At 43.1% G+C, this 25,480-nt stretch overlaps 1 protein-coding gene across 1 annotated transcript; it reads right to left on the minus strand.

Moving 5' to 3' along the window:
• Positions 1-408: 408 nt before the first annotated feature.
• On the minus strand, positions 409-25,480 carry CPSF2 (cleavage and polyadenylation specific factor 2). Its single transcript, XM_004584333.3, has 15 exons — positions 25,374-25,480; positions 21,417-21,588; positions 20,301-20,460; positions 20,113-20,218; positions 18,845-18,974; positions 16,543-16,658; positions 15,347-15,534; positions 13,870-14,160; positions 8,894-8,994; positions 8,370-8,570; positions 6,430-6,582; positions 5,040-5,265; positions 4,058-4,357; positions 2,588-2,722; positions 409-2,225 (listed from the first exon to the last, which is right to left on the minus strand). The coding sequence occupies exons 2-15, from the start codon at positions 21,563-21,565 to the stop codon at positions 2,133-2,135; spliced, it is 2,349 nt and encodes a 782-aa protein (XP_004584390.2). The 5' UTR covers positions 21,566-21,588; positions 25,374-25,480; the 3' UTR covers positions 409-2,132.

The following is a 25,480-nucleotide window of genomic DNA, read 5'->3' on the forward strand; positions in this document are numbered from 1 at the left end:
AAAATTTCCTTCTGTCAAGTAACCAAGAGACAGTGTGGTACTAGAGGCTGATGTGTACATAAAACTCTTAGGGGGAAAAAAAGTTATGACTCTGTGATTTTGGATGAAACAATAGTTTTGATGATTATAGTGTTCCGTCTGGGGATGAGGACAATGTTCTGGCTTCAGAGAGCGGGTTGTACAATTCTGTGAATATTCCAACACCAGCAAATTGTACACTTTGAGTTATATTTCAGACTAAGATGAAAAAATGGCAAATCACTTTCCTCAAAAATTCGATTTCTTCTTGTTTCAGGTCACTTCTTAGATCATGAAAATATACAAATGACAGCAATATTTGACTTTTATAATCCCACTGCAACAAATAGTAAGAATTTCTTTTTAATTAAATTATTTGCACACATTAACTGATAGTCCAAGTTATATTTATTCTTGCTTCTAAACAACAAATATCTGGAAATTTCTCTGAGTTCCTCATTATCTTAGCCATTTATATATTTTTCTTAACTGAGGCTTAAATAAATCTTCACTTTAGAAATTTTAGTGTCATCATCTAGAAGCAGGTAAAAGTATTATTCTGCCAATGACATTATTTAGCACAGGCATCTTTAAGCCATACTTCAAAATCTAATACCTGTTCTTAGGATGATAAAAAGGCTAGGCAAGAAACAATTATTCAAGAACAGCATTACAGTGTAAGATGTATAATTGGATACTTTAAAATGTGAAACAAGTGCAGACTTTTCTTTCTCCTGGATATAAATAGGCTTAGAGGCTTACTCTAAGAGTTTAAGTGAAAAAATGTTGAAGCATTAGAAGGAAAGCATGCTGTGTATTAGCTGTCAACATTCTTTTGGGTGTCTGGTTTTCAGTATCCAGAAGGCTGTAACACTCCACAATGAGCCCCGAGTCTGAGGCTACCAGGTAACGTATACAGTCCATGCGGCTAGACAAGACCACGCACTGCTTCTCACCTTGCTCAGGGTAAGGAGAGGGACAAAGCATCAAGGCCTGCCATGATTAAGCAGAGAGAACAACGGGGCAGGCCACATGAAAATCACATAGACTCAGTCTTTTTCTCTGAACGTGCTGGTTTATAGCACACTATAAAAGTCAGAAACACAGAAAGGATATTCTTATCCAACTCTACTCTGGAATATTACTTTGAGTTATGCGTGTAAATTCAACCACTGCTCACTGGGTAACCTTAGGACAGAACCAGCCTACAGGACGAAAACATTTACACTTTTGAATTCAGTTATACCACCACCTTAATAATAATAATAGTAATAATAAAGTCAGGTTCAACACTGATTTTCTTAAAAATAGAGCACTGAACACCTCCAATACGGTCACCTTGCTGACAGTTAAGATGTGTCTGACGTATCCAGAACCCTGAAGACCACAACACACAAAGAAGGTCTTTTGAATTATGTATTATGTACAGGCAAATTATAATTCAAGGTGAATGACAAAATGGTGATGAAACCAGAAATGGGAGAAAGAAAAATTGATTTCTGCACAAAATGGGGACAGTCTCATCTGAGAGGACATCACTAGGAAATACAGGAGGCTCTGTGTGCAAGGCGCTGCAGCTCAGAATTCAGTCGTAGCACAGAGGCTGTGTTTCTCACATGCCTAAGCTTCAAGCAAACCACTTTATCAGTTTTGGGCTTTTTGTAGCACATTTTTTTTTTTTAAGGAAGTCTCACTTTTCATTCCAGGAGCTATAAGAAACAATTTGCAAGAATTCATGCAAATGTGTTTCTCTAAGGCCATGAACTGGTTGGCTATGTTGCATTGTTTTATGCAAGTTAAAAAAAAAAAACAACAACACACAACCAAAACAAAACCCTTCTAGAATAAGGGATCTTGAAAGGAAAGCTGTCCCCCTCGGTTCCAGGGCCTGTACACTTAGCAGGACTTCTAGCACTCTGAAAGCCAAATGAGAGAATGCTCCTCTGAGCATTAGCAAAACAGTCTCTATTTACATTTTTCAAAAATTTGATCCATGCTCCATTTCTCTGGTAGATTCTTTTTGTAGGTTATATAACAGAGCAGCCACAGCTCAGTCACATAAAAATCCTTTTTTCTTAGAAAGGTCAAGCAGATATGTCTTGACATCACGTCCTTTACACGATGGCATACTGTTCATACAAAAGGTCTCTTATCCTATAAAAGTCTTGACAAAGGCAGCCTTCTAATCCGATGCGTCCAGTTTCCGTCTACAAAGTGTAAGAAAAGAGTTCCTTAGTACATTCCATTCATTAACATGCAGATGTAATAGCCAAAATACACCAGGCTGGCAACTTTGTGATTGGTCAGGAAATGAGTTGCACTGAGTCACAGAATACAGATACAATATTCAAATCATGAACTTTACATAGAAACAAACACATCAGGTCACAAATAATTTTGACCACAAAATTAGGTATCAGTTACTTTTTATAAGTCTTTCAACATTGTCATTATGGATATAAATGATCTTCAGCTTTGTAAAATTATCAACATCTAGAGAATTCAAAATGACAAAACATCAGAAGCATGTGCTCAGTTCAACCTTTATTAAAATTAATATCAAACTTACTCTTCGAACTGCTACTTGGTTGTTGCAAACAAGTACACCGCCTACAAACTCAGCTTGAATTCCCTCCCGTAGAAGAACTTGCTTGAAGTCTGACAGTCTGGGTTCATTCATAAAAACTGACTGATGTCCTGGAACCTTGGGAAGGTCAAAGCGGGGGAAGAACAAGTTCAAAGGGAACGTTGGACACACCGCTGCTCCAAACAAAGCCAAACCGCTCCTAGTCTCTAATTACTCCCGAAGACTCTGACAGGCTGTTTCAAGACTGTAAATCACATTCCAGGTAGTTAGTCTGAATTTCACCTCATTATTGAACTTCACAAAGCTCTTCCCATTTCTGCATGTTCTGCAATCATTTTTATTAGTCATGCCCCCTAATAATAGAGTAACATGTGGTAATGTTATGTTCTTCACTCACCCACTTGCCCGGGAGGGTCAGCGAGAGTGCCAAGAGGCAGAACTGAACCAAAACTTACTCCCGGGTGCCAGGTCTGTGCTTTTGCAAAGGAGGCTTCTTCCTTTGTTCATTTCTACTTTCTGAGCCATGGAAACCCCCCAGTTTTAGAATCTGAGTTAGAATTGCTAACACTCCTGCTTTCAAATTGCTTTGAAAAGTGCTAGCTATAGCACACAGAGCAAAGAACATTCCCTCTGATTCCTCCTCCCAGCTTCTCCCAGTTTCAAGGGCAGAGGTGGAAGGGAATCCAGAGAAAGAGGCTGGCTAAGCACACTCAGTTTTACAGCAGGGCTAACAGCACCACTTGGAATTCTCAGTTGAATTACCTAAAATCTTTGCTAATGAACTAGGTAATTCTTGAAAACATGTTCACTACAAGGGCTGGGGTTATAGCTTTACTTAAGAAATTATTTCTAACTATAGTAAAAACAAAGGTAATTTGAACTGAATTGATATCACCCAAAATGGGTACAGGGTAGGTGTTCTGGGAAAGCCCTCCTGACTGACAGCAGGAAGGGGAGCCTTACAATTGTTCCTAGTTCACACTTTGTGTGCTGTGGTATAGCACACAAAGCTGGTTTGCATCCTAGCTGCTCCGCTTCTGATCCAGTTTCTTGCTAAAGGACTGAGAAAAGTCGCAGAAGATGGTCTAAGTGTTTGGACCTCTGACACTCTTGTGGAAGACTTAGGTTAATCTCTGGGTTCCTGGCGTCAAACTGGGCCCAGCCATGGCTGTTGCAGCCATCGGGGCACTGAACCAATGGATGGAATTGCTTTGTCTTTCTCAGTGACTTTCAAATGAATAATTATATCTTTTAAATAAAGTTCTTATTAAAGAATTATTAAAAGTTTCCTATAAAACATGATCATTCCTAGCCATAGAGAATTTACACACATACATATCCTGAGTAATGCTTTCTAAACACTCCCAGATCAGCCTATGTATGACACACACTTTAAGTGAGCTAATTGGGAGCATGACAAATTAAGGAGACGTGCTGGGCACTTGTTTTTACCTCGTGAGGTGGCAAGGGTTCCAAGGTGGGAATGATCTCACTTTCTTCCCCCGCCTCCTTATCATCATCCCCAAACAGACTTTTCATGGCCTTCTGCTGCGCGATCACGCTGGAATCGGAGGGAGCGTCCACTTGCATTTCCGCATCCTCCCCATCATCCTTCAGTTCCCCTTCTTCTAAAATAACGCCCGTGTCCACCTTGGAAACTCTCATGTCCAACACGCCATCGATCCAAGCCAATTCGGCATCTTTCGCCTTACAGAACTGAAGGGAGCTGACAAGGGAGTCTTTTAACCGCACCTGGGCAGTCAGAGGAGAGTGAAAGTCACAGGGTGTAAGCTACCAAGTTCAACACCAACTTCTACTATCCTTTTCTAACTCCAGTGATTAACATTTGAGTGTCTCATTCATTTTCACGGTGATTGGTAATGACCTGCTAGGATCTGGAAGATCCTGACGGCCATCGTCTACCTTTCCAAGCAGAGGTTCTTCACCTTGACCCCACTGTGGAATCCCATGTTTATTTTACTCTCTAAAACAGTAATGCCAAGGTTTCACCTCCAGTATTTGTAAAACACCTGGTGGTTCTAAGACCAGAGCACTGAGTTCCTGTGACCCTGAAGCTCCCAGATGATTGGCAGGTGCAGGAGCCAGGGTCGAGAGACACTGCTGAGTCTTTCTCCAGCCGTCTTTGTGCTTCAGGAGTACAGGGCAGCTGGCACTTTCTGGAAAACTCCATGCAGTTTCACACTACCATATTCCTGGCCCCTTGCTTGTGCCCTGAATAATTTTTCTGCCTGCTAAGTCCAACCTATTTCTTCCAGACACAGACAGCCTCTTGCCTTGAGCAGAACTACTCCTGCTACGAGGTGAGAGCTCATTTCTCTGGGCTGTTTCTGTTCCCCGTACACGGCTGCCTGTTCCCGTTAGGAGTGGAGCTCAGGGAACGTGTCCGTCCTGTGTCCCCGCCCGCTGCACTCGCCTGGTAGATGTGTGTCTCGCTGGTGGCGTCCACTGTCTCGTGGAGCTTTGGCATGTACACTTTGATGTCTTTCCCCCCGAAGGCACGGCAGCACTCTGCCAGGTCTAGACTGGCCTCCGGGGGCCCGTGGACGATGATCAGCTGTCGTGGTTTCATCTGATTGATGATTTTTTTGATGGAATCTCCATCGGATCGTCCTTCGTAGTCTATGTAAGTGACTCTGGCTCTGTAATTAGACATGATTATTTTTCATTCTAAAAATATGCCTTCAATGACTTGTCATCAGGAAAAGAGTATGAGAAGATAATGAAAAAGATTCAAGAGATTATGTTATTTTGTTAAAGTGTAATATTTAGGTCTTGGCTATACCTAAGAATAGAGGCTAAATGACAATAATAAACAAATTAGTTCATCTGGCCCACTCATGACTTGAAAAAAAAACCAAACAGGGGCTTGGCAGCGTGGCCTGGTGGCTAAGGTCCTCGCCTTGATCCCATACGGCCGCTGGTTCTAATCCCGGCAGCTCCACTTCCTCTCTATCTCTCCTCCTCTCAGTATATCTGACTTTGTAATAAAAATAAAATAAATCTTTAAAAACAAACAAACAAACAAAAAACACACATTCCCCAATGATCATTTACTGATATTACTAACTGCACTAAGTAGAAAGGAGTATATTTTATGAAACAAGCAGTTACAAAAACTAAAGCACGTAAGTTATATTATTTTCACAGGTTACCATATTTACTGAAAAAGTCAGAAATAATGTTTCTTCATTTTAATATAATTTAATGGTTTTTAAAACAATTGTATTATATTTTTAATTGGAGAGGTAGATTTACAGAGAGATGGAGAAACAGAAAGATCTTCTCTCTGCTGGTTCATTCCCCAAGTGACCACAACGGCTGAAGCTGAGTCTATCCAAAGCCAAGAGCGAGGAGCCAGAAGTCTCCTCCAGGTCTCCCAGGTGGGTGCAGGGTCCCAAGGACCTGGGCCATCCTCCACTGCCTTCCCAGGCCACAAGCAGGGAGCTGGAAGGGAAGTGGAGCAGCCGGGACAAGACCAGCACCCATATGGGATCCCAGCACATGCAGGGTGAGGATTTAGCCAGTAGGCCATTGCACTGGGGCCCTATATAATTTAATGTTTAAACCTCTCCTTGCAACCACCAATTTAATTACTATGGCATTCAAATATCATTAACATCAAACATCATCAACAAAAAGAAAATGCCATCATATTTCATAAGCCTTTACGTAGAAATTGTTTTAAAAGCACAAATTTACTAACAGATATTCCAAAATTTTACTTTTGAAACAATGTGAATTACATTGATTCAAGTACTTGAAATTTTGTCTTGCAATTTATTTTCAAAATGTAGAATACTCACTTTATTTCAATAGACTCTGTTGTTGAAATACACTTAGTAGGAACATCAGATAAATCTTGATCCATGGGTTCATCTCCGTTTGTCAAACCAGATTCTAATTTGCTTTTTTCTTCTTCTGTAGCTTGAAGTTCTGGCACTAAGAAATCCTCTGGTCTAAATAATAAGTCTCTAATTAGAAGTAGTAAAAAAGCAAGCTAATATTACATAATATGTATAACTAACTGGTAGGTGGCATAATTTTTAGATTCCTCATGTATTTCAAGATTTAAATATACATTTGATCCAAAGCCAATGCAATTTCATAATATCAATTATAAGATGATTGCATATATTACGTTTTTTATAACCTTTAAAGAGTGTTCTTTACCACATGGCCTATGGACTGACGAAAGGCACTGACAAGTGCTCAGGATCACACATGCTGCTGAACCGGCCCTGTGCTCCTCTCAATGATTCCTCCTCTTGATTTCTGTGGCTTCCTCTACCGAGTCCCAAAGCTGGATGGCCTCAGACTCCTTTGATGTCCATAAGGCCCCACCAATCTCCTTCCTACCTGAAGAGGGCAGATGGCTTCACGTGCCCAGTGCTGGGCAGCCAGACGTCCACGGCGGCTCCTACCAAGCCTCTGTCTATTTTGGTGGACGACTAACACCGTGATCTCCCCACTTTGAATCTCAGAGAGTGTGAGAGTTAAAAATACTTTTCTTTTAGATTTTTTTGACTCTGACATGTTGTGCACTGTGTCCCACTCCCACCTCTGCTTCCACTCCTGGGCCTTCGGACCTTCCCTCCCAGCAGCTGCCTAGCCGCTCAAGCACAAGGTTTCCAGCGATGATTCTCATCAGAACAGCAGTAGCTATCACCCGCAGCACATTTACCACGAGTCAGGTCCTGCGCCAAGTGCCTTAAAAACACAGCCTCTCCTCACTCCTCTCTCAGATGTCAAGGATGGCAATCAGCTGAACGCACTGTCTGCTTGTGAAACACACTAGCCATTCAGGGTGAGTCCGCTTGCCAATGCCGGTCAGGTTGTTAGGTTATGGTGCCCCTCGGAGGGCCACGGACAGAGGAATCTTCCCAATTAAACCCAAGAATAACTTATATCCGTTACATGCTCCAGACAGCAATATGGAAACACAAAGAAAGTGCACAGCGGGACCTGACTATGCCGGGAGATGGGGAGGGAGGAAAGGTGTACAGAACTCTGAGGCTGGACCTGGAAGCCCGGGACGGGAAGGCAGGACAGGGCTGCAGGGAAAGCCCGGGCACAGGACGGCAGGAAGAAAGCCAAGCAGCTGGACACGGAGAGGCTGGAGCCGACAGGGACGGCCACGAGAGAGACACACAGAAGCACAGGGAGAAGCCAGATTGGGAAAGACACTGTGCGTGAAGCTCGGACATTTGGCACGCGGTGGGGAAGAAAAAGGGACGCGGCAGGGTTTTTACACAGTGGAGCAGCGTTTCCAAACATGTCATCAGAGCATGTGACATCAGCTGTCTCTCTACTTGTGAGTGCAGATTCTATACATTTCCCATGGTTCACTTGTAACTAAATCACGAGTGTCATATTGGAGCCATCACTCGTTTCCCAGGTGTATGACAATCACCAGCCACCCATCCCCCTTACGCTCCATCTTGCTCTGGGTGTCTCCCTCACTTCTCTTCAAGCCAGGGTCCGAGGGGGCAGAGGCCCTGCTCACCTTTTTAAACTTGCCACACAACCAGGAAATAAAACCACCACTTTTCCCTTACTATTAGTTCCCCGGATGTCCCACAACCTTTCTATTGTCACACTGCAAGCTAGAAGTCTTCTATATTTTTCAAGCCACGGTACAAGGACACAGAGGCAGGGCGCAGTAGCTGGAAGGAGCCAAGCCCAGAGCAGGAAGGCCGTGCACATGTGTGGTGGGGAGGAAGGATGGCAGGCTCTGGGCACGTACTTGATAATCTCGCCGTATTCATCCCACTTGATTCTTTCCTCCGGAGCAGGAAACATGGGGTAGGACTTCTTCGCCTGTTTGAAGAAGCTGCCTTTGCGACTCCCCTCGCCTTTCATCATCAGGTCATGTTTCATCTTGTGAGCGGACGGCTGGTCCACGTCTTCCTCCACGTCACTCTCATCACTGGAATCTATGTCAGCCCTAGGAGAGAGGCAGTGTCCACTCAGAGTCAGCAAGTCCCAAAGAGACCACAAATATATATTTACAAAACCATTTCTAAAGTATTACTCACTATGAGGTCAAACTGCAACACAACTGGGCTGATTAGAACCAGTATTGTGTAAAACACAAACTGCCAGTTGGTAAAATCCGTTCCCGCTGGTCCTGACAGGACTCGAAATACCTAACAACAGGAACAAAGCCCTAAGCCTCTCCAGATGTTTTCAATTAAGCAATGACGTCTTTGATATAGATTCCTGTCAAATTACACACATAAACTTAAAATCTGTCTGAAAAGAACTCACTCTTTTGACTGCTCAAGTTTTTTAGCAGCTTCTTTCTTTATTTTCTCTTTTTCCAAGTATTCTTCAAGTTCTTTCCCTTCTAGCTTCACACGTTTCCTCAGCTGGAGAAAGCAGCAAAGAGGGTTACGGCTGTGGGGTGGGGACATCACAGCTCCAAGCTGATTATCATCTGTAGACGATCAAGCAATCCCCCTCGGAGATTGATCACGTTTCTAATCCAGGCAATTACAGATCTGGTTTACATTAGTGCTGAAAGTGAGCTGTCACATACCTAACTTAGATAAAACTTCTAAAAACAAACAGGAAAACAAAGCATAGATAATTATTTTTATAATCTGTAATACATGAGGTTTATATGACATAAAACCTAAGAGCCAAGATGAAAAAGAAAATAAATGAGATAGAATAAAATGGCCCATGGATATTCCAAGTTTCATGAAATTAAAAGAAATGAAGAAAAAATATTTGCAATGTTGTGACTATCGGAAGTTGCCTTTTCCTAGTCAAGGGCAAGGATGATCAACATATCAAAAGGTAAAATTGCTACAATATATGAAATAAGAAGGATACATTATCAATAGCCATGAAAAGATGTTCACTTTTACTGGTTTTTGAAATATGCAAAACATAAAAAAATGTAACACAATTCTTAAAATTAGTCATCAGAAAACTAGCAGAAGGCAATTTGTTAACACCAAAAAATAACAACTTGGGGCCAGCATTCTGACATAGCGGGCAAGGCTGTACAGTGCTCCGCCAGCAGCCCAGTGGGCACCGGCTCCTGTCCTGACTTTTCAACTTTCAACCCAGCTTCCTGCCATGCACCCAGGAAGGCCATCAAGGATGGCCCAAGCGTCTGCACCTCTGTCACCCACATGGGACAGCCAGATGAGGCTCCTGGCCCCTGACTTCAGCCTGGCCAATCCTGGCTGTTGCAACCAGCTGAGGAGTGAACTAGGGAAGGCAAGTACTCTGTTTTCTCCCTCTCTGTAACTCTTTCAAATAAATAAATGTATCTTTAAAAAAAAAAAAAAAAAAAGACCCATTCAGAGGGCAAGGTGCTATGATAAATTTTAATGCAACAGAATACAAAAAAAAAGTAGTGTTATGGTTTTGGAGTCCAGACTATAATCAACTTTTAAGAAATGACTTTTTGAGTTTTTAATGTAATATCAAAGAATAGCTACAAAAAGATTACTGAACTATTTTTTCCTGTTCTGGGTCACTTCTGGGTGAGGCTGGATGCTCACACACTGACCAGAGGAGCATGCAGCGGAAGCACAGCTGAGAATCTATTCTGCTGAGCCAGACGTTAAGGAGACTTGCAGATGGGAAAGAATGCCGTACTTTCCATTTTTTTTTTTTTTTTACTTTGGAAAATATTTTGTAAAAATCTATTAATGTTAACAAATCTGTTAATGCTACCATGTTCGGTTATTATTTTTGTATTTATAAAAGTCCCTGCACTTATGCATTATTTTGGAAGATTATACATTGGTTGTCTGGAAAATACTGGTTCACTGGGTTAGACAGGGCTTATAAATGTTGACTGTGTTTAAAAAAAGTCGCATTTGCAAATATCATCACCAATCTCTTCAGAAGTGTTTTTAAGCTGTCAATTTGGGGTATAAATTTCCCAAGATTCTAATTTTCATCTGGAATATTAAAATTTTGACAACAAATGTTGTCAACCACTTTCCTTATGAGTGACAAGCTCAATTTACTAATTTTCAAGAAATGTCTGCCACACAGCTAAGTCTGAATAACCATGTCAGTATTTCAAGTATGAATGATGTTCCAAGAAAAAAGTGGCTGGTGTGAGCTAAAACTCAAAAAAACAAAAAAACACCCCTACCAGTATTTTGGGGGGAACCAGAGTTGTACTTCAGTATGTAACACAAGTGCCTCAGGCGTACTGCCCATCTTCTCACCCACATCATTTAAAGAGATCTTTTACTGGGAGTATCATTGTAGCACAGTGGGTCAGGCTGTCTCCTGTGATGCCAGCATCCCCTATAGGTGCTGGTTTGGGTCCTGACTGCTCCACTTCCAATCCTGCTCCCAGAAAAGCAAGCCCACATTCTCAGACCGCTTCACCAATGTGGGAGATCCAGATGAAGTTCATGGTGCCTGGCCTTGGCCTGGCCTACCCCTCACTGTTGCAGCCATTCAGGGAGTGAATCAAGGATGAAGATCTCTGTCTCTTTTTAACTCTGCCTTTCAAATAAACAAATAAAGCTTTAAAAATATTTTAATAAAAGTCTTTTAAATAATAAAAAGGTTTTAATAATATTAATGAATGCTTTGATAAGGGCATTCTCAGGTCACACTGTCCCTCTCTGCATGCTTTAGTATGGTTGCTCTGAATTCTTGCTCAACAATTCAGTACTTAAGGTGAAGACATTACATTTCAACTGCTAGCCTAATGCTTTGCTTAACTAGATTCCTAGGAAAGCCTACAGAATGTTCCATGCTAGTGTTAGCTGTCCTACTGACAGCTGGGGTCACCAGCATGTGAGGGAAGGCAGGACACTCCACAGTGATTAACTCCAGTAATATGAAGCTGCTTGACACAGGTACACAAATGCTTCACTAGGTCAGGATGATAAATAGAAGGCTAAAGATGTTTGCAAAATCACAATTATAATGATAGGCTGGAAGAGGCAGCAGAATTGTGTGGTTAGGCTGAGCTAAGCTGCAGCACCCATAGGCGTGTATGGGGGCTGGGTGGGACGCAGGATGGACAGGACCAGTCAGCTGTACATACCAGCATACACAGGAACCTGGACTGGGGGCAAGCCTGGTGGGGTTACTGGAAGTTTCCCCGACTAGGCTGCAGTTCTCACTGGTGTGCATAAGGGCTGGGTGTGTTGGGCAGGGTTAGGCCACAGCATCCAGGAGATGGGGTTGAAGACAGAGCTGACAGATAACTGCAACCACCAGTGCTGTGTGTAGGCTGATGTGGGCGATAGACTAAACCGGACTCCGCACTGGCTGGCACACAGAGGTCAGGTCTGGGATCACCTCAGCCGAGGTTTCTCTGGGTACCCTCACAACTAAACCACTGGACTCAAAACTCCAGATACAGGGAAGAATCACAGGATTTGTGGAGTCCTGACCTCGGAATGTGTGTATCAGGACTAGACCTCCTCAGGTGCTGATACCTGCGCAGTGGACGGAATGCCCAGATGCACAAGGCTAACATGACAGCCAGCGCTTTGAGGCCTGCAGAGGATACGTTAGGATGCCGGCAGAACAGGCTGAACAACCCTACAGGCCACGCTTTGCCAACAAGTAGCCAGGCAAGTGGATACACTAAGGTGGATTATGCTAGCCAATGAACTTTGGAAAGATTTCTTCAACCTTGAGTAACAAAATCAATATCTCAGAACTATCAAAACCACTTAAGCAATACCCTTGGCACATTCTCCACCTTGGGACTTGTAGGATAACATCAAGTAGCTGTACCTCAATCTCTGGTGTTGATGTGGTTTGGCAGGTGGGAGTGGCTCCCTCCACTTCCTCTCTGCCTTCTCACTCACCCCCAAGTACAGGAGATAAAAAAAATTAAAAACAAAACCTGGAAGCATTTGTCCCACCCAGCTTCCCTACCAATGCCTCCACCCTCCCCTCCCTAATCAGTGGTCCACCTGAGCATACATCCCTCTCAACTATGTAAACGACATCAAAAATTAAATAATTTTTTAAAACAACCATAATGATAATTATAGAATGATGGATAATAAAAAGTGAAGTTCAGGGGCTGGCACGATGGCTCAACAGGCTAATCCTCCTCTGCTTTGCAGTGCCAGCATCCCATATGGGTACCAGGCCTAGCCTCAGCTGTTCCATTTCTGATCCAGTTCCCTGCTTATGGTCTGGGAAAGCAGCAGAGGATAGCTCAGGTACTTAGGACCCTGCATCCATGTGAGAGACCCTGAAGAGGCTCCTGGCTTCTGGCTTCTGATTAGCTCAGCTCCAGCCATTGTAGCCACTTGGGGAGTGAACCATGGATGCAAGATCTTTCTCTCTGTCTCTCCTCTTTGTAGATCTGCCTTTCCAAGAGCAGAGAACTGGAGAGGTAATCCAGGATAGAGTCCTGTGGAGTCTGGTACACAGGAAGGCTGTGGACCAGGGTTTAAGGTCACCAGTGAACAACAGTGTGACCAGGAGACGAGCAAGTGTAGCAAGCAACCAGAGCTCAGAACACTGTTGTGTCTGACACATGAACTGAAAAGGAAGAGGAAAGGCTAGAAGGCCGCACAGCCAATGCGGGGAATACCCTGCTCCTGCACACCACAGTGCAACAAACATGAAAAGAATAAATCATCAGGCCTGGTATGATAGTGAAGTGGTTAAGGTCTTCGCCTTGCACGCGCCAGGATCCCATATGGTCGCCGGTTCTAATCCCGGCAGCCCTGCTTCCCATCTAGCTCCCTGCTTGTGGCCTGGGAAAGCAGTCGAGGACGGCCCAAAGCCTTGGGACCCTGCACCTGTGTGGGAGACCCAGAAGAAGCTCTGGGCTCCTGGCTTCGGATTGGCACAACTTCAGTCATTGTGGCCATTTGGGGAGTGAACCATTGGACGGAAGATCTTCCTCTCTGCCTCTCCTCCTGTCTGCATATCTGCCTTTCCAATAAAAATAAATAAATCTTAAAAAAAAAAGAATAAAAGCATCTAGAGAAGGATATTGGCAAAGTCAGATTTCAATTAGGGAAAGAATCCACATGGAATTCTCCAAGGAGAGACTGGGAATACAGTGGGCACAATGCCCTTTGGAAATGGCTCCAGCAGGCGCCAGGGAAAAGTGCAAGACTGAGAACATGCGGGAAAGAGCCCCTTCAGGCTGAGCTATCCAAGGCTCTCTACTTCTATTCCCATGAAAATCCTGACACAAGCTCAAGCTTTATGTTATACATGGTAAGTAACGTGTCTCCCAAACAATTTTCAGGGAAAGTTTGCATACAAGTGCTTACCTCTATTTCTGTAATTTTCTCAGAGGGATTATCAATTAGGAAACGTGCTAAAGTCCCAGGAGTAGTTCTGTAGGTTAGAATGATGGAGTTCTTAGGGTCCTGGCACCACTGAATGAAGAGATCCCTTGAGAAGCCACACTCCAGGTCAGGCTGACTGGCAAGCACCACTTTGGGGCTAGGAACTCGAGCCAAGTCAGAAAGACCATGGCACAAAGAAAGATGGCGAAATTGAAATGGATTATTTCTTTTGTCTTCAAAACATCTCATCAATTTATCACTCATCCATTCGACCTGTCATAGGAGAAAAGGCAACAACAATTAGAAAATAACATATTAAAACTTTCTATTACACACTAGCCAAGGAATTTAGGCTATATCCTGTTTAAAGTCTTTCCCCCAGTGAATTTGTGCCACTTCAACAAGTAGCTCATTTGCTGCTTCCCCATTCAGGTCCTCCCACTTGTTTCCATCCCAACAAATCCAGTTTTGCATAATATTTCACGTAGTCACTTTAAAGCTTTTAAAGCAGCCAGTGTATACGTTCTAAATGATTATCTTACCCCTCTAGATAGCCATCTTATCCAAGACAAAGTATATAACAAATTCTAACATTTTGTCCTGTGAGGTAGGTTCAATTTTGTTCCCATTTACAAAGAAAGACACTCATCAAATGCCCACCCCCCATGGCCGGGTGATGATGAGCCGGACTGCTGGGAGGGACCCTCCCCTACCCCTGCGCAGACACAGGAGAAAAACATGAAACGTTTGTCCTACCCATCTTCCTCCATACCTAGACACTCCCCACACTAACTGGAGGCTCACATGGGCCTGCATCCCTCTCAATTGTGTAAGCAATATTAAAAAGAACATCAAAAATTTTAAAAATAGGCCCAGGGTGGTAGCCTAATGGTTAAACTCCTTGCCTTGCATCTGCTGGGATCCCATATGGGCACCGGTTCATATCCTAGCTGCTCCACTTTCCTTCCAGCTCCCTGGGAAAGCAGTCAAGGATGACCCCAAGCCTTGGGACCCCAACCCACATGGGAGACCCAGAAGTTCCTGGCTTTCGGCTTCAGATTGGCTCAGCTCTGGCCATCGTGGCCACTTGGGGAGTAACCCAGCAGATGGAAGATATCTCTGTCTCTCCTTCTCCCTGTAAATCTGACTTTCTAAATTAAAAAAATAAATAAATCTTTAAAAAAGTTTTAAAAAATACATAAATAAACTGGGGACATTAAGCGTTAGAAAAAAAGCAACTTGCCAAATCTAACTACTTCTTGGGATACTTAAAGATTAAAAAAAAAACATTCACATAAAGCACATAGGAAATAGAATGGTTAATGTTTCGTTACCATTATAATTACTATCATGATCCAACAGAAAAATAAAATCTGGATGACAATCAGACACCACAGTCCCTAAGCCCATTCACCATAGCAAATGTGCATATGTAACAAACGACAACATGAAAACACACCTGGGACTTGGAGAACTCCACCACATTATAGCTGACATTATTTAGGAGTGCCAGTGAGTAGACACCCAACCCTGCATCTTTAGTTCTCCAAATCTGATCGAGAAGTTGAGCAAGTTCTAGAACTCGGCCCGCAGTATCTACTGCTATTAATACATTCCCGTCGCCTCGAAGTGTCTCCAAGACATTTGCTACAAAAGAATATAAAATTCCCATGAAACATAATTCTTTGCTAAAAAATTGAAGACAATTATGCTTTCCATTTTCTACTGTAAAAACCATAATTTACAATTATAAATGATTACCAGGCCAGGTACAAAATAAAAGAGCTTTGTTTTGTTCATTATAATTATATTTCCCTCTGTTAAACGTATCCCCATACAAAAAAGAAAAAATGGCATTAATTCAATTTTTTCCCATTAAAAATATTACGTCAGTAGTTTCTAACCTTTTCACAAAATATATGAAATATTTTATTTGTATCACTGGGAAAACTAAACGACAAACCTAGGGCTTTCAGGCCATCCGGCCTCACTTGTCCATCTTCAAGAAACTCTGTGATGATGAAATTCTAGAACTTATATATACAAACTGATACAATAAAAATTTTGTATGTTTGCCTACAGCACAAAAATCCTGAAGATTAAAGGTTTTCTTAAAATTAGACAGTATACAAGTTACACTTTTCAAGTAGATACACTAAAGCAGCGGCAGCAAACGTGTTTCAAAGTGGAGTCCAACTTCCCCTGTCAAAATCCCACAGAGCTCCCAAAAAGGACTCTAAACCCAGGCAGCTCTGGGAAAACGGAGGCGCGATGGCCGGGAGCGCCTGTGAGAACAAGAGAACCAGCAGGGCCAAACACCCAACCACAGCTGGGCCTCACGGCACCCTCACTGAGCTCTGTGGCTCGTTTTCACTTGCAGCGAGTTTCCCAACACATGGACGTGAGGTCGTCACATGAAGACACGTGCCAGTGAGTGGCTGGGAGCTGGCTGAGTGGCAGCCAAAAGCTGACCCTGACATCTATTCCACAAGTTAAACCGAACCAGCTAAAATACCTTCGTGTAAGAACACTGAGAAGGCCACGTAGTATTTGTTACCTAATCCCTTCGGACCAAGGACAGTGTCACCCAGCAGGATGGTTGTTGGCACTACCGCACACTTCCCCAGCTCCTTCCCCACATCCCGTAACACATACTCAGAAGCTGCTCATCTCGCTGTTTTCTTCTCGGCTGCACGTACGTCGCATTAAACGAATCAGTGATGAGTAGGGAGGGCCTGCTGAGCATTTCCAGGGAGCATCCGTTTAAATGGCTGTAACAAAGTTTAAGACGAGGAACACTTCCCATCATTGTGAATAAACATTAAGCAAGGGTGGGCATTTGGCATAGCAGTGAAGACCCAGCTTGGCATGCCCACACTCCCCATCAGAGTACCGGGACTGCAGTCTGCTAACACACAGCCTGGGCCTCGGGACGCTGGGTCCCTCCAAGGGACCTGCACTGAGTTCCTGCTGTCAGGCCCAGCCCAGCTCTGCTACTGCGAGCATTTGCACATGAGAGATGTTTCTCAAATAAGTAAACTGAATAAGTTCATACAAAAAAAAAAAAGTTCACTCTGAGGGAATGGAGTTGTGGAATCTTTAAGCAACTAGGATCTTTAAACAATCTCCTTTATAGGATTTTCCCCCATTAACAGTAAGAGTGTAAATCCAGTAATTCATTTTTTATTTAAAAAGTGGAAAGACATTGGCACCCATATGGGATCCTGGCGTGTGCAAGGTGAGGACTTTATCTACTAGGCTACCATGCTGGGCCCTCTTTTTCCTTTTTTTAAAATTAGATTTATTATTATTTCAAAGGCAGATTTACAGAGAGAAGAAGAGATAGAGAGAGATCTTCCATCCATGGTTCATTCCCAAAGTGGCTGCAACAGCTAGAACTGAAGCCAGGAGCCAAGAGCTTCTTCCAGGTCTCCCACACAGGTGCAGGGTCCTAAGGTTTGGGGCTGTCCTCTGCTGCTTTCCTAGGCCACAAGCAGGGAGCTGGATGGAAAGTGGAGCAACCAGGACATGAACGTGTGTCCATATGTGAGCCCAGCACTTAAAGAGGGAGAAATAACCAATTGAGCCATTGCACTCGGCCCTAAAATGCTTTTTCTAAACCCAATTTTTAATAATTCTTCTATTGTATCTGCACTATATTTAATCATTTTCCTTTAATATTTGACTTTTTGCCATTATAAGTTATGTTTCAAGTCACTTTTTTGTTTTCAAAAATTTATTTTTATTGATAAGGCAGAGTTACTGAGAGACAGGAAAAGATCTTCCCTCTTCTGATTAATTCCTCAAATAGCTACAATGGCCAGAGCCGAGCTGATCTAAAGCCAGGAGCCTCTTCCGGGTCTCCCACACAGGTGCAGGGTCCCAAGGCTTTGGGCTGTCCTCCACTGCTTTCCCAGGCCACAAGGTAGGGAAGGTAGATGTGAAGTGGTGCAGTCGGGACATGAACTGACACCCATATGGGATGCTGTGCTTGTAGGTGGAGGATTAGCTAGCTGAGCCATTTGTCGGCCCCTCAAAGAACTTTTTTACAAAAAGCTTCAATTGCATTTCTGATTAAATCTTCAGAACATTTTAGAAATATATTTGCTGCAATATACAGTTCAGCTAAAAGACTTTCCAGAAAGGTTCAACCAGAGAGGCTGCCAGTCACTAACCACCACCTTGAAGGCTACTGACAATTGAAAAATAATAATTCTGAAATACCCAGCTGAAAAAAAAAAAAACCTACCATTTAAATTTTTTCTTTTTTGAGTTTGACTTCTAACCATTTACAAAAGTATATTTTTGATTAATTGGTTAACATTTGGGTAAATTAGTCTAACTTGGACTATTATTTTTACGCTTACAAAAGTTTTTTCCAAAGCAGAGATTTTTCTTACAAACTTTTATGATACTGCTGTATGAAATACATTCAAAGTTTTAAAACCAGGGACTGGCACAACAGCACAACAGGTTGACCCTATGCCTTGCAGCGCCAGCATCTCATGTGGGTGCCAGTTCATGTCCTGGCTGCTGCATTGCTGATGCAGTTCCCTGTCTGTGGCCAGGGAAGGCAGCCGAGGATACTGCTACGCTCTGGGACTCTGCACCCTTGTGAGAAATCCAGAGGAGACTCCTGGATTTGGACTGGCTCAGCTCCGGCCGTTGCAGCCTCTTGGGGAGTGAAGCAGTGGACGGAAGGTCCTCTTTCTCTGCCTCTACTTCCCTGTAAATCTGCCTTTCCAATAAAAATAAATGAATCTTCAAAATATTTTTTTTAAATCATACATCTTAAACCACACTGTTCCCTCACAATGCAAGCAACTAAGTAATTTCAGAAACATGTATTAGTCCATGTTTTTTTTGAACTTCTGGTTTAAAAATAAAAATGGCTTTGTTTCTGATGCCCCCACCGAGACAATGAACTAACGGATAGCCTTTCCTTTCGTATACCTACATCTCCCTCTTGTGGTTGAAGTCGACAGCATACACAATCTCTTCTTCCCCATCTTTGACTATTTTCCATATTGTCCCACCGATCATATGACCGGCTGGCAGAGGTGTGATGGACAAGCCGTGTCCTTTCCCTATGTCAACAAGATGACAATAGTTAGATTCCTGTCAGAATCCTAAGAAAAGGTACTCATTTTCAAGCTATCTGAATAGGTAATGTGAGACACACTATTCAGAAAACACATACAATGAGAAGCCAGACTCTCTCGTGTCCCCTGGCTCTCCCTTCCTTCACTGTAAGTAAACACTTATTTTGTCACATACTAGGGGACTTCAGAGGTTCATAGAGAACTGAAATTAAAAGATTGAATTTATTTTGCTGCAAAACAATTTGAAATTCACACATGGTTTTCTGCAGAATACCCATCCATGGATGTTTCGACAAACTCCTTTTATATATTTCAAAATCTTTCACACCAAATAAACCTGCAGCTGTGTTTACCCATGAATCTTTTGAAGTCTCTTCATTTTCTTGTAGATATTTGTATAAATAGAAGGCTAGAGATTGAACTAGAAATCAGTACACTGCTAAATAATTTAGCATAAACACATTTTAATATTTCTACTGTAGTCACACAACCAAGTCAACACCCACATCTCATTTGAGATTTGGTAACTTCAGATGTCGTGCTGGTAAAGAATTTATCCTACAAAGACATCACATACAAGCACAGTTGTTAAGTTCACTGTTATATCCAGGTTCAATCTTCAGAATTCATTTCTACACCATTTTTTTTTAAAATGCCAATCAGCATTTTTATGAAAATCTCTAATACATTTCTCTCTCCAGATGGAGACTTAATATGTGACTCCCCTGGTAAACGGCAAGTTTTTAGTTCCCGGTGCTGGAATTCAGTGATTTCCACTGTGCTCCCCTAACAGGTTCTCTTCAATGGTTGCATGAACCCATCTACTGCTCTGGCCCCTGACTCCAACTATAAGATCCAAGAAGGATGTGGCCCAGTGACTTTCATTCCTTTACACAGCCTGAAGTTACACAGGAAAGGCCTGACTTGGTAACATTTTATCAGTATTTAGTCCTACACATTTTACAACTCAAAGGGAGCTCAGAGTTCCATATCGAAACAGAAAATGCTAAGTGTTTAATTCTCCAGACCACAGTGTCTACAATAAACATTACAAGTTCTCAGCTTTTTTCCCAAGGGTTACACCTCTTTAGTCTAATTATTTACCACTGGGAGTACTTTTTACCTTTCAAATTCACAATCTGAGAGAATTTCAGCTGCTGTATTTTGTCAAAGGCTGCATCCACATCATCCAACGTAAAAAGTGTAAAATCTTCTGTATTATGCCGAGACTAGAAGAACAACACAAACAAAAGGTTAAAATTGAGCCCTGAAGAAGTGTGGAGATCCACGCTTTCTCCTTCTTTCAGTTACCTGGTAGAGGTCATACATGAACATCTGCCCCATCTTGTACACAGGAATGGTGGCGTAGATGGCGCAGTTGAGCCCCAGCTTGCCCACGGCGTAGGGGAGGGCGCCGAGGTGCAGCGGGTCGGGGTGTGACAGCAGCACGGCGTCAATCTGGTGCACGTGCCTAGGACACAAACACAGGAGCACCTGCTTAGCTCTCGCTGTTCAGGGAAAACACAGGAGACTCCCAGAGGGTTCCGACGCTGGCTTGAAAATTAAACTGCAGTACAACAGCAACACCAAGAGCTGAAATGACAAAATCTGTGAATTTCAATTATTACTATCGGTTGCATGGGTATTCAGAAATTGTGAAGGAAATAACCAGAATTCATTATAATAAATTTTTGCCTTAGGTTTTTAGCAGGCTGATTGCTAACATATTCATCACAGTGAAACATCAATCAATTACAAGATGGTTTGGGTTGGGTTTTTTTGGTTTTGAGCTTTACATTTTAAAAAACAGTTAGGTCCTCTTTTCTTCAAGCATAATTATGACACTGAAGCATGACGCTTCATTTCTGTCAGTACGCTCGAGGCCTCAAAGGTCCGGCATGAAGATACTGACAGTAAACTGATGCTGCAACCGCAGAACTTCCGCCTGCACACTGCGTCCTCACCGCAAATTCTTAGTTACTCTTGTCCTTCCCTAAAATTCAGAAGCCAAATAAGTAAACGGATAAAATGAAATTCAGAAGCAAAATTTCTACTGGTTCACCATGTAAAAATTAACTTGAAGATTTTGTTTAACAAAGCTTGTAAGTCAATCAAAACTTTGTAAATTAAAAATCTCTTTAGTTTGGAAACAATGGTCTCACCCACTTTCCCCTAATCATTCAAAGTTTAAAAAAAAATTTCATTTAGATTTCTGGTACAAGTACAAAGTTGTTTTTATTTTTATTTATTTATTCTTTTTTTTAAAGTTTCATTTATTTTTATTTGAAAGGCAGATTTACAGAGACACAAAAAGCTAATAAATACCCCCCAAAAAAACCCAACAATATGTAAGATCAATATGATGTTACAAGGTAGAAAAAATAGAAGCTGAGTTACCAAAAATCCAGAAGGGCAAATGTAACTTACTTCCTCAGGGAATCTATAATATCCATTGAAAAGTGTTCATCCCAGCCACAGTCCAGCAAAAACCTAAATTCATCAACTTGGAGAAGATAGCAAAGAGCCGACTCTTCTTGTACCCCAGAGAGGGTAGTTAATTTGATTATCGACGTCATCTTTTTGGTCCAGTACCAATAATCTAAAAGGTTCATTGTAAAGAATTAAAAACATAATTAAACATAAAAGCACAATCTAACATTTATTATAGACAAATTAAGAAATGACTGCAGGGCTCGGCAGCGTGGCCTAGTGGCTAAGGTCCTCGCCTTGATCCCATATGGCCGCTGGTTCTAATCCAGGCAGCTCCACTTCCTCTCTATCTCTCCTCCTTTCAGTATATCTGACTTTGTAATAAAAATAAAATAAATCTTTAAAAAAAAAATCATCTTTAAAAAAAAATGACTGCAATTTGTAAGTTCACAGAAATTCCATAAATATGGAAAGTACACATGTGAGAACCCTTGCCAACCTCAAAGTTGCAAGCAAGTTACCCTCACCTTGTGTACAATGGGTACTTGAACGCTTTCAGAGTGCGTTAGTGAACACTTAGCAGACTTTGGAATCAGCCACGTTTCAACCTACTCCTACATGATGAGGAGCAAGCTAATTGTCCTTCTCTTACCTATAAAACTGGATGTTAAAGCATTAGGTTTAATACACGAACCAGTGCCCATATGGGATGCCAGCATGGAAGGCTTTGCCCACTATGTCACAATGCCAGTACCCATTCCTCCTTTATCTTGCACTGTGATGATCCTGATATATTGAACCACAGGAATTCAGTTGTATTGTTCCAATTTGACCAGTAATCCTTAGATAAATTGACAATTTAAAAATCTAGCAAAGGTGCTAATGTCTTGGCAGAGCATGCTAAGCTTCTGTCTGCAGTGCCAGAGCTACCTAATAGTTCAAGTCCTGGCTGCTCCACTTCCAGTCCAGTTCCCTGCTAATGTGCCTGGGAAAGCAGCAGAGGATGGCTCAAGTCCTTGGGCCTCTGCACCCATGTGGGAAACTCAGAAGCAGCTCTAGGATCCAGGCTCTTGGTTTTAAATTAGCACAATTCTAGCTGCTGTGGCCATTTGGGGAGTGAACCAGCAGATGGAAGATTTCTCAGTATCTCTTTTTTCTGCTGCTCCCCTTCCAATCCAGCTTCCTGCTGGTGGCCCGGGAAAAGCTGCAAAGGATGACCAAAGTGTATGAACTGTTACCACCTATACGGGAGACCAGATGAAGTTTCTGGCTCCTGGCTTCAGTCTGGCCCATCCCTGATCATTGTGGCAAACTGGTGAGTGAATCAGTGGATCAAAGTTCTCTCTCTGCAACTATTTAAAATAAATAAATAAATCTTAAAGGGATTTGGGAATACTATTGAACTGTCCACTATTATACACATGTTGGAAAAACACTTCTTACAAAGTTCAAGTCCCCAGCAACATTTCAGATTTTAGCTCTTAGGGTCTGGTCAACGTCATGGACAAACCAAATTAAACCATTACCTTTGTTAATGGGCTGACACAGGGTTAAACCACCATGCCTCTCATCCTGGCTGCCTGAGTTACAGCCACAGTCTCCGACCACTAGATCACTCACTATCACAGACAGGACCCTCAATGACAGCGTCTCACTGTGGAATCCCTTACCTCCTCTCCCTCCCCAATTCTCACAGCTTGCTCTCTGGAGCTAACACTGAACTCACTTCTAACTTCAACATCCTCTGAGATTTCTTTTCTCCTGCTTGTCTCCACTGACCCTGCCTGCTCCTTGGCGATACTGTTTGTTCTTCTAAATCAGGCACCCTCCAGATTGCGGAAGCAGGAAGTGTGTGTTCCTTGCTCCTCAGTGCAGCATCAAACCACATCTCCTCTTCCTCTTTCAAACTCCTCAGTGCTGAGGCCGTGTCACCCAGCTGGTTCCCTGCTGGATTTCCCCACTTCCTCCTCGCTGGAGTGGATTAATGACCCTGACCTCTCCCTCAGGAGTCCAGATCCTCCCCCGGAGGCCCTGATTGCATCATCTCACCGCTGTCACCCACCACCAGGTTCCTGCCGACCTGCTCTCCTCACTGCCTGCATCCCAGGAGTCTCCCACCACCACCTGACGGTTTCCTATTTTCCCAGTGGACAACCCCTTGCCCTCCCGGGGATCTCTAACCCTCTGGTTACTTTTCTACTTTTCATGACCTCTCCAGCCCTCACTCAGGTCCTTACCTTCAAGCCAAGATCTCAAGATTTTTCTTCACACACCTGCCAATACCTTGCTCCCTCTACTCCTTCTTTGCGCTGGCTTTGCAAAACCCAATACCAATTCACTCCAACTACTCAGTTTGCCTTTTCCAGCAACTGAATGCTGCCAGCAGACAAAGCTCGCGCAGCTCTGCTCTCTGGTCTTTAGGTTCACAATTCCTGATCCCAAGCAGGCACTGAGCACCACCAGGGTTTCCCGTGGTTGACTCTGCAGCTCCCACACTGTTTCCCATGTTCTCTTCCACACGATCCCTGCTGGCCCTTCATCCCGCCTGCAGCCGTCACCCGTTCCTCAACCAGAAACGGAAAGGATGCACCTCTGTCATTCCATCTGCATCCACGCCCTTGCCGAGTCCCCCACGACGTGCAGTAAATGGCTCGGCTCCCACCCAAGGCCTAGCCCTCCGGGTGCTCTCGGTCCCATTCTCATTTGCCCTGCAAAGACTACAAAGCTTTTTTCCCTGCATCACCAGTGACTCACTCACATGCTACCCATGAGCACACAAAGATCATCAGAATTTCCCTATTTGTAAAAAAACACTTCACCTAAAAGTCACTTAGTCATCATCTGATCCGCTTCACAGCAAAATGCCTCAGAGTATTTGTCCAACTGTTGTCGCCTCGGCCTGCAGAGGTTAACAGCCCCACGGGAGCACGGCCTGCAGAGGTTAACAGCCCACAGGAGTATAGCCTGCAGAGGTTAACAGCCCACGGGAGCACAGCCTGCAGAGGTTAACACCCCACAGGAGCACGGCCTGCAGAGGTTAACACCCCACGGGAGCACGGCCTGCAGAGGTTAACACCCCACGGGAGCACACCCGGTGCTGCCTGGTCCCTCCTGCTCTAGGCTTCAAAGTTACCTATACTACACCATCACCGAGAGCTCTAACTAGTTCATGTTGCTCCTTGTCCCCAATTTATTATCTGTGATATTGTCACCATCCTAGAGTCTTTTTTCACTCCACTCTGTAACTCATCCTGTTTGCCTCGACACAGGATGTAACTGCTATTTATTACTGATTTCCTTGCTTTGTCCGTTCCCATCTCCTGACCTCAACACAGAATGGAGTCCAAACGGCCTACTGCAATCACAGGGACACTGTGATGTCCCTGTGGTGCTGCACACTCCGTGGTGATGGACACAGGCTTTCTGAGTGACGCTCGATGAGCATTCAGCGAGTGCAGTGCCCACACAGCACCGGGAGCAGTTTCCACCCTACTAAGCGCACTCCCATGGCTGCAGCAAGGGCTCGCAGCGCAGGACTGGCTCCGCCCACTCGGTACAGCAGCACACATTCTGCACAGTAAGTAACTGTCTTACGTCACAGGAAACACATCTGCAAAGCCACACCCACAAGTTCACGGACATGGGATTACAAGACAGGTTTGGTTTTGGTATGAAACTTTCCAAATTCAGGCAACTGGCTCTCAATACAAATTCTCTGTGAGCTTTCTGAAGTACTCTCATATTTGATGGAAAAGTTTTTGGAAATATGATTTTGGAGTGGACACGGGCATATATCACGATCCAAAGGGTTTCCTGTCCCAGCTAGATGAAGGGCCTCTTTCTATCTTGCATACAGAATTCAGTGAGTTCCTATCAAAAGTTTTTGGCAGATAGACCCAGCTTTTTATTACAAGTCCCGATAATAGAATGACAGTTTTATTAGCTTTTACTTACTGATATCTCAGTCGGATTTATAACAAAACACCATGAATTCAGAGGAAGAGCTCTTAATAAATCTAAAAAATAAACAAATAAAAATCTCATTAATGTGGTATGATTTA

This window comes from Ochotona princeps, chromosome 26, assembly GCF_030435755.1.
Source record: "Ochotona princeps isolate mOchPri1 chromosome 26, mOchPri1.hap1, whole genome shotgun sequence".
Classification (NCBI taxonomy): Eukaryota; Metazoa; Chordata; class Mammalia; order Lagomorpha; family Ochotonidae; genus Ochotona; species Ochotona princeps.

Coding starts and splice junctions, on each gene's coding strand:
- CPSF2 (XM_004584333.3), bottom strand. CDS start 21,565: ATGACGTCGATAATCAAATTAACTACCCTCTCTGGGGTACAAGAAGAG. Junction 15,535..16,542: donor GCGAGATGAGCAGCTTCTGA/GTATGTGTTACG, acceptor ATTCTTTTGTAG/CAAATGTCTTGGAGACACTT. Junction 2,723..4,057: donor AACCCTTGCCACCTCACGAG/GTAAAAACAAGT, acceptor GACCTTCCCAAG/GTTCCAGGACATCAGTCAGT.